Source organism: Pristiophorus japonicus, unplaced genomic scaffold (genome assembly GCF_044704955.1).
Source record: "Pristiophorus japonicus isolate sPriJap1 unplaced genomic scaffold, sPriJap1.hap1 HAP1_SCAFFOLD_426, whole genome shotgun sequence".
Classification (NCBI taxonomy): Eukaryota; Metazoa; Chordata; class Chondrichthyes; family Pristiophoridae; genus Pristiophorus; species Pristiophorus japonicus.
In genome coordinates this window covers 24,537-34,338 of record NW_027254157.1, presented here as the reverse complement: position 1 = coordinate 34,338, position 9,802 = coordinate 24,537, and the positions used below count along the sequence as shown (strand labels likewise).

General features: G+C 50.6%; 1 protein-coding gene across 1 annotated transcript; it reads left to right on the top strand.

The window, feature by feature from the left end:
- Nucleotides 1–1,687: 1,687 nt before the first annotated feature.
- On the top strand, nucleotides 1,688–2,590 carry LOC139251245 (probable G-protein coupled receptor 139). The gene has a single exon (XM_070873216.1). The coding sequence runs from the start codon at nucleotides 1,766–1,768 to the stop codon at nucleotides 2,588–2,590; it is 825 nt and encodes a 274-aa protein (XP_070729317.1). The 5' UTR covers nucleotides 1,688–1,765.
- Nucleotides 2,591–9,802: the final 7,212 nt, after the last annotated feature.

Genomic DNA, 9,802 nt, shown 5'->3' with positions numbered 1-9,802 from the left:
TGACCTTGACCATGGCGCTGCCCAGGACAGTGATAAGCTCTTTGGTGTATGTTCTCAGTTTCGTGTGGATAGGGCTCAGGGCTGGTCTGAATGCCTTGTTGCACCATAGTCTCTCAAACATCTTTTGACTCATGATGGATTGGCTAGCGCCAGTGTCCAGTTCCATGGCTACGGGTAAGCCATTCAATTTTATGTTTAGCATTATAGGTGGACATTTCATCGAAAATGTGTGCACCCTGTGTACTTCAGCATCTGCCTCCTCTCTCTGAGGCTCGAAATTGCTCTGATCCACCATGGACCGATCTTCCTCTGCCACGTGGTGGTTAGCAGGTTTTGTCAAGCTTGCAGCTCATTTGCAAGCTCATTGGAAGTGCCCCATTGTTCCACAGCTCTTGCAAACAAACCCTTTGAAGTGGCATGAATAGGCAGAATGGAAGCCTCCACAATGTCAACAAGGTGTGAATTGCCTTGCATTCATCCTTTGTTGGGGACTCTGAATCACCTGGCACCTGAGGCCTGCTGGCAGTTGCAGATTCGTGGGTTCTGCCCTGTACATTTCTGCTCGCAAATACAGTTCCAGTTAATTTATGTGTGCTGAGAGATTTATTTGGTGTTATCACTGGTGGACATAAACGCCTGTGCTATCGCAATGGCCTTACTGAGGGTCGGTGTCTCTACAGTCAAAAGTTTTCATAGGATGGTCTCGTGGCCAATGCCCAGTACAAAAAAGTCTCTGAGCATTTGCTCCAGGTAGCCATCAAACTCACATTGTCCTGCAAGTCGCCTTAGCTCGGCGACGTAGCTCGCCACTTCCTGACCTTCAGATCGCTGGCACGTGTAGAACCGATACCTCACCATCAGCATGCTCTCCCTCGGGTTAAGATGCTTCCAAACCAGTGTACACAGCTCCTCATATGACTTATCTGTGGGTTTCACCAGAGCCAGAAGATTCTTCATGAGGCTGTAGGTCGGTGCCCCGCAGACTGTGAGGAGGACCGCTCTCCTTTTTGCAGCGTTTCCTTCTACGTCCAGCTCGTTGGCTACAAAGTATTGGTCTAGCCATTCGACATAGGCTTCCCAGTCCTCACCCTCCGAGATCTTCTCCAGGATGCCCACAGTTTGCTGCATCTTTGCACTGGATTCATATTCTCGTCGCCAGTTATTGTGTTCCTAACACAGATGAGGCTGCACACAGGGAGGTTAAAGTAACAGAGACCTCAGTCTTTAATAAGACACTCCAGAGTGAGGAACAGGCCTTCGGGGCTGGGTCAAATACAGAGCTCCCAAGGGATGCTGTGATCCCTTGGGACTTCAGGGGATGAGCTCCCTGGTGGCGGAACACGGGAGTGCATGCTTTACAGATACACCACAATATCGCCTTCCTTTCATCGTCCCTGGGTCAAAATCCTGGAATTCCCTCCTGAACAACACTGAGAGTTCCTTCAGCACATGGACTGCAACGGTTCAAGTAGAAGACCCACCACAACCTTCCCAACGATGAGTAAGGATGGGCAATAAACACTGGCCTTGCTAGAGATGCCCATATCCCATGAATGAATACATTTGAAGTTATTAACAGATGATCTAGAGAATGTCCTAATGTTTACAGGTTTTCCAGAGATGGTACTAATATTTACACTGGGTCCCAGCATGATGTATAACATTCCTGTTATGTCCTTGCCTTACAGTTAACCTACTGACGATTGTGATCCTGACTCGGGGAAAGTGCGGTCTCTCCAAATGTGTCACTCGTTACCTGGTGGCCATGGCAGCAGCGGATCTACAGGTCGTTATCCTCGACCTGATATTGAGGCAAATTCCAGTTCGTTTTTCGAGTCACTTCCATTTCGTGATGTCCATTCCTGTGTGTAATATCCACGCCGTCCTGCTGTATGCAGCCACAGACTGCTCTGTCTGGTTCACCGTCACTTTCACCTTCGATCGATTTGTGGCCATTTGTTGCCAGAAGCTGAAAACCAAATATTGCACCGAGAGAACAGCGGCTGTGGTTCTGGGAACAGTGACTGTGCTGAGCTGTTTAAAGGATATTTTCTGGTATTTTATGTTAACGGGTAAATATTACCTCTACAACGATCCCTGGTTTTGTTATAGACGAGATGGTGTTGTTGGTTCAAGAGTCTGGGCAATAATCGAACTCCTTCATTATATTCTCACCCCTTTTGTCCCATTTGTTCTCATCCTGCTGCTCAATGCTCTCACCGTCAGACACATTTTAGTGGCCAGCAGAGCTCGCAGGAGACTCCGGGGTCCCAGCCATGGGGGGGGTCCCAGAGACCCTGAGATGGAGAGCCGCAGGAAATCTGTCATTTTATTGTTTGTTATCTCGGGGAATTTCATCCTGTTATGGTCAACGTATATGGTGTATTCTATATGCAACCGACTGTGGTACATTGGATTTAATGCTGTATCTCTACCTCTCTGTGTACAAGAGCTGGGCTTCATGCTGCAACTCCTGAGTTGCTGCACCAACACTTGTATTTATGCTGTGACCCAGACTAAGTTCAGAGAGCAGTTAAAGAATGTGATGAAATATCCCTTTAATAGAATTGTCAAATGCATTAAACAATAAGAACTGAAGATTTTCCAGCATCAGAACTGAATCCTATCTTATATTTTCACCAAGCAGCTCACCCTGTGATATAGACACAGTGGGTCTGCTCTCCCCAGGATTTGTGATACACAGTGGGCCTGGTCTGCTCTCCCCGGGGTCTGTGATACACAGTGGGCCCAGTCTGCTCTCCCCCCGGGGTCTGTGATACACAGTGGGCCCGGTCTGCTCTCCCCGGGGTCTGTGATACACAGTGGGCCCAGTCTGCTCTCCCCCCAGGGTCTGTGATATACAGTGGGCCCAGTCTGCTCTCCCCGGGGTCTGTGATACACAGTGAGCGGGGGGGGGGGGTCTGCTCTCCCCCCAGGGTCTGTGATACACAGTGGGCCCCAGTCTGCTCTCCCCCCGGGGTCTGTGATACACAGTGGGCCCGGTCTGCTCTCCCCCCGGGGTCTGTGATACACAGTGGGCCCGGTCTGCTCTCCCCCTGCCCCCTGGGGTCTGTGATACACAGTGGGCCTGGTCTGCTCTCCCTGGGGTCTGTGATACACAGTGGGCCCAGTCTGCTCTCCCCCCGGGGTCTGTGATACACAGTGGCCCGGTCTGCTCTCCCCCCGGGGTCTGTGATACACAGTGGGCCCAGTCTGCTCTCCCCCAAGGGTCTGTGATACACAGTGGGCCCGGTCTGCTCTCCCCCCGGGGTCTGTGATACACAGTGGGCCTGGTCTGCTCTCCCCCGGGGTCTGTGATAAAACAACAACTTATATTAATTTGCGTCTTTATGTAGTAAAATGTGCCAAGTTGGTTTGTAAGAGTGTTATCAAACAGACTTTGACACCGAAACATGAAAGCAAATATTAAGGCAGATGACTAAAAGCTTGGTCAAAGAGGTAGGTTTTAAGAGCATCTTATCGGAGGAGAGAAAAGTAGAGAGGTGGAGAAGTTTAGGAAGAGAATTCTAGAGCTTCGGGTCTTGTCAGCTGAAGGCATGGTCACCAATGGTGGAGTGACTTGTGATATATTCTTCATGACATCACAAGCATACACATGCACAAGATGGCTCTACAGGAACTCGTCATGTGACCTTGTCACATGATCCTTTTATTATATGGGAGTAACTATTTGCACTGCGTTTTTCTCCGCATGTGTCTGTCAAGCTCTGCCCCACTCCCCCGCCCATTGCCTCCCACCCGAACCACAGTTGCATTACCACCGTAGTCCACTAGGAGGAGCAGTAGTTCCACTAGGAGGAGCTCCATATTATATGATTAAAATCGGGGATGCGTAATGGGTCAGCATTGGAGGAGTGCAAATATCTCGGGGGGTTGTGGGGCTGGAGGAGATTACAGAGATAGGGAGGGGCGAGGCCATGGAGGGATTTTTAAACAAGGATGAAAATTTTAAAATCAAGGTGCTGTTTAACCTGGAGCCAATGTTGGTCAGCAAGCACAGGGGTGATAGGTGAGCGGGACTTGGTGCGAGCTAGGACATGGGCTGCAGAATTTTGGATCACCTCTAGTTTACATAGGGTAGAATGTGGGAGGCCAGCCAGGAGTGCGTTGGAATAGTCAAGTTTGGAGGTAACAAAGGCACGGATGAGGGCTTCAGCAGCAAATGAGCTGAGGCAGGGGCAAAGTCAGGCGATGTTATGGAGATGGAAATAGGCGGTCTTAGTGCTGGTGCCGATATGTGATCGAAAGCTCAGCTTGGAGTGAAATATCACACTAGCTCAGAAGGTTGCGAACAGCCTGATTGAGCCTCAGACAGTTGCCAGGGAGGGAGATGGAGTTGGTGACCAGGGAACAGAGTTTGTGCCGGGTACCGAAGACAATGCCTTTGGTTTTCCCAATATTTAGTTGGAGGAAATTTCTGCTCATTCAGTCAACCAAGCAACCTGACAATTTATAGACAGTGGAAGGGTCGAGAGAAGTGGTAGTGAGGTCAGCGTACATGTGGAAACTAAGGCTGTGTTTTCAGATGATGTCGCCAAGGGGCAACATGTCGATGAAAACTAGGAGGGGGCCAAGGATAGATCGATATACAGACATAGTGAGGCCAGTCTGCTGCCCCATGACACAGTCACAAATGGCAGTGTTCATGTCCCATTTAAATGTAGGCGTGAGTGGATCCCATGACATTCACTGGCTCCCTGGCTCCCTGGCTCCTTGGGTCCCTGGCTCCTTGGGTCCCTGGCTCCTTGGGTCCCTGGCTTCCTGGTTCCCTGGCTCTCTGGCTTCCTGGCTCCCTGGCTTCCTGGCTCCCTGGCTTCCTGGCTCCCTGGCTCCTTGGGTCCCTGGCTCCTTGGTGCCTGGCTCCCTGGCTCCTTGGTCCCTGGCTCCCTGGCTCCCTGGCTTCCTGGCTCCCTGGCTCCCTGGCTCCTTGGGTCCCTGGCTCCCTGGCTCCCTGGCTCCCTGGCTCCTTGGGTCCCTGGCTCCCTGGCTTCCTGGCTCCCTGGCTCCCTGGCTCCCTGCCTTCCTGGCTCCCTGGCTCCTTGGGTCTCTGGCTCCCTGGCTCCTTGGGTCCCTGGCTCCCTGGCTCCTTGGGTCCCTGGCTCCTTGGCTCCCTGGCTCCCTGGCTCCCTGGCTCCTTGGTCCCTGGCTCCCTGGCTCCCTGGCTTCCTGGCTCCCTGGCTCCTTGGGTCCCTGGCTCCCTGGCTCCTTCGGTTCCTGGCTCCCTGGATCCCTGGCTCCCTGGCTCCTTGGCTCCTTGGCTCCTTGGTCCCTGGTCCCTGGCTCCCTGGCTCCCTGGCTCCTTGGGTCCCTGGCTCCTTGGGTCCCTGGCTCCCTGGCTCCCTGGCTCCTTGGGTCCCTGGCTCCCTGGCTCCCTGGCTCCCTGGCTCCTTAGTCCCTGGCTCCCTGGGTCCCTGGCTCCCTGGCTCCCTGGCTCCCTGGCTCCTTGGGTTCCTGGCTCCCTGGCTCCCTGGCTCCCTGGGTACCTGGCTCCTTGGATTCCTGGCTCCCTGGCTCCCTGGCTCCCTGGGTCCCTGGCTCCTTGGGTTCCTGGCTCCCTGGCTCCCTGGGTCCCTGGTTCCTGGCTTGAAGAGATCGCAAAATCTCTGTTTAAAGATTGGACTCAGTCGAAAATATTTTGTGGACTTTGTGGGTTTTTCTGAGGGTATTGTCCCTGTGATGGGGTCACCCTGCGTGATACGTGAGAAAGCTGGGGGGTTTTAATACTCCAGAGACCTCACGGCAGTTAGCTGTGACAAACGAACCGTCAGTCATCCAGTACAGGTTTGCCCACCAGTCCCAGCTAAAGGAAGGGAGCCATGAATATTGACAAAAGAGCTGTTGGCCAGGAAGGGGGGCCACTGACAAAGCCTCTCGAATATGCAAAAGCACTTGTCACCTCCATCTCAGAAGGAAAGCAGAACAATGAACCCACTAGCCTGGACAGTCAAAGAGGAGCCAGGTCTTTCCCAACACAAAGACTGAGAGAAATGCCCAGATTAAGAGCCATCAGCCCAATACACATGGGTTGGATGGCCCATCACTGACTAAGTACCCGTGCTTAGAAACAAAGGGGTTTTAAAGATTGGCGGGAAAGATAGTAGGTAGCAAGACTCCCATAAAAACAGGGTCTTTCCACTTTATTTTTAGCTTGGAGCTTGGAGCTTGTAGTGAAGCTTGCAGTGAAGCTTGTAGCTGGCAGCTTGCAGCTTGTATCTAGAGAGAGCTCTCTCTCCCTCTCACTCTCACTCCACCACAGAGGAAGCCGCAGTTCCGCAGAAGAGCGATCGAAACCGGCTGCGTGTGGTGGTGAGCATGGTCGCTAGTGTCCCAAGCCAGTAGCCAGATATCCCAGGCAAGTGAGACTAAGGGCTCAGGGTTTTCTCAGAAGTGAAGCTTTTCAGGGCTATTCTGGGGCGTGAGCTTCGACTGAGTAATTCGTTGGTAGGGGTGGAGTTAGAATCCGCGAGGGAATTACTGCATGTTACTAGGTCTCATTCCTATATTGTATGTGTGTTGTTTGTAACCTGGATTTTATTCTCCACAGAGACAGTGGTTTTGTTTAGTAATGCATGTTTTGGCCAGTGTATGTTAGACCAAATAAAGTAAATACGATTTTTCCGAAACATTCCTGTCCGTGACTTATTCTATTTACACTCTGAATAAAAATCCCGGGGTATAGAATTTTCGTAAGGTGGGGGCAATTCGAACCGTCGGTCTAGCAATTGGGCTAGTATTAAAACCGCTTACATCTCATGGTGACCACGGCAGGACCCGGGTAAAAGGAGTGTAAATCAGTCATAGACTGCGCTTCTGGTGAAAGATCCCAACTGGAGGAAAGGATTTCTTCATATGTATTTAAGAAGGTGAACATCACTAAGAAATAGGTGCTAGGCTTGTTCCATGATGAGTGTCCAGCGGACGCAGCGGCAGAATGGACGGAGGGCAAGGAGCATAGGCGCAGTATTGAAAAGGCGATATGGCTCATCTGTCTGCAAAGACAAGTCCAACTGCTAGATGAGCAGGTTGGTAAGTTCGAGGCAGAGCTCAGGGAGTCCAAGGCACAGTCAGACGCAGGGGCGGTAGTAGGGAGCAGAGTGCACGAAGTTAAAGGATGGGTTAGGCAAAAGAAAGAATGGAAACAGTTTTCAGTGCATGGTCTGTGGCAGATAACATAGTCATAAGTGGATAATGTTAGTTCCCATCTTTGGATGCAGGATGAAACATTGGTATTTATACCTTTGCTCTCTGAAAACAGCGAAATGAGTGGCTTGTGGTCAGTTTTAAGCTCAAACCAAAGTCCAAACAGGTATTGGTGCATTTTCTTAACCCCATATACACATGCTAACGCCTCTTTCTTGACCATACTGTAGGCTCTCTCAGCCTTATGCAGACTTCTAGATGCGTATGCAACCGGTTGGAGGTTGCCCGATACATTGGCTTGCTGTAACACACAGCCGACCCCGTATGATGAGGCGTCCCAAGCTAGCACTAAATGTTTACATGGGTCATAGTGTACAAATAACTTATTTGAACATAGCAGGTTCCTGGCCTTCTCAAAGGCTGTGTCTTGAGATTTGTCCCAAACCCAGTCATCACCCTTACGTAGCAACATGTGCAAATGCTCTAACAACGTGCTCAACCCGGGTAGAAAGTTACCGAAATAGTTGAGGAGTCCCAGGAACTCCGTCACATTCTGTGGTCTGGGTGCATTCTTGATGGCCTCTGTCTTTGAGTCCGTGGGCCTGATGCCGTCTGCGGAAATCTTTCTCCCCAAAAATTCGACTTCAGGAAAACACACTTGGAGCATTTCAGCCTGAATCCCACTCTGTCTAGTCGACTTAAAACCTCTTCCAGGTTGTGTAGATGTTCGATGGTGCCACGACTGGTGATCAGGATGTCGTCTTGAAACACAACGGTGCACAACAGATTTCAGCAAACTCTCCATGGTTTCTCTGGAAAATGACTGCCGAGCGAATCCCAAAAGGGCACCTGTGGTATATAAACAGCCCTTTGTGCGTGTTGATTCAGCCAGCTCCTGTGTCACGTAGGCGGAGGTTAGGTCCAACTTGGTGAACGACTTCCCACCCGCTAACGTTGCGAACAGGTCATCTGCCTTGGGCAGCGGGTACTGGTCCTGTAGTGAGACTCAGTTAATCGTTACCTTGTAGTGACTTGAGGGAAAATGATTTTTTCAGGGGCAAACACAGAAAGGATAGGAGATGTGAGATACAAGAGAGTAATGATGATCCAGCCACAGCTGGACAGCTGACTGTAAATGCAGTAATCTACTAAAGGAGCCTTGATTCATGGCAATAGTTACATCCTTTCAATGCTTTGACATCCGAACTGGGACCAAAAGTGAAATATGGTTCAATGGAACAAAAATGTCCTAGGTTTTAACAAGGTCACTTACAATTGCACTTTAAAACTCCCAACTGCTCAGCTACTCACCATGACACTTTTGCAGCTTTCAGTCTGTTCAGTGTTTCCCTCTCCTCCATCTTTGATGTCCTTGTCACCAGTAAAATCTTCACTGTGTCCCATCCTGGTCATTCACCTGGTATGGCTGCCATCTTCACTCCATCAAATCCAAGGGGTGGAGACTTGCGTGTAACTGGGGCACATCACATCAAGCTATTTGGCCTCTGTCTTCGCTGACAAAACCACCAACTATGTCAAGATCATCCTGGAGAGCAAAGATAGCCTCTGCCTCGTCTCCATTAGCAACTGTATCCTTAAACCCATCTCACTGGCACCTACCATTACCTTCAGCATAGAGTGCGAAGACTATATGTGTGCGCACTTGGTCCTTGCAGCAGAGCTGGTCTCCAGTCGCCTTGGATCCCCTTGCCACTAGACCAAGACCTAGCTCTGTCAAGCCCGTGTGGTGGCTGGTGTACAACGGCCACCACACGTTAAAAAAATCCACGCACAGGCATCTTTCACTCTCCAAGATGTAGTTCAGGATCAAGAATATTAGGTCCTTCATTGAAACACCTATGAACTCATTCCTTTTTGGCGTGGAAGCAAATCATCCTCGCTTCGAGGGACTGCCTATGATGATGATGATGATGATGATGATGATGACCTTGTACTCTCTGCAGATTCTGACCGTGCCATTGCTTTTCAACACCGGAACAATTGGACTGGCCCACTCATTGAACTCGACTGGCGATATGATTCTTTCACGTTGGAGTCTGTCCAGTTCGATCTCATGTACGGAACCGCCCGAGCCTTGTGATGGACAGGCCGTGCATCGGGGCCCAGATGGATCTTTACCTTGGCTCCTGTGAAGTTGCCGATGCCTTATTCGAATAGCGAGGAAAACTTGCTCAGCAATTGAGCACACGAGGCGTCATCCACTGAAGATAGTGCTTTGATGTCGTTCCAATTCCATCTAATCTTCTTAGCCAGCTTCTGCCGAACAGCGTTGGGCCATTGCCTGGAACAATCCACAATGATAGGTCATGCACAGCTCCATCATACGATACCTTCACTGCCGCACTTCCAATGAATGGTATGAGCTCTTTGGTGTAGGTACGCAGCTTTGCATTAATCGGGCTCAGTTTGGGCCTTTGTGCTTTATTGCCCTACAGTTTATCGAAAGCCTTCTGGCTCATTATTGACTGACTCGCCCCCGTGTCCAACTCCATGGATACTGGAACTCCATTTAATTTGTCTTTCAGCATTATAGGAGGGCTCTTGGTGGGGAAGGTATGTACCCCATACACTTCTTCCTGGGTTGAGTTGCCTGTGCTGCGTGATCCGCGCCGGATCGATC

Excerpts from the sequence above, each read along its gene's own strand:
- LOC139251245 (XM_070873216.1), top strand. The coding sequence starts at position 1,766 with ATGGCAGCAGCGGATCTACAGGTCGTTATCCTCGACCTGATATTGAGG.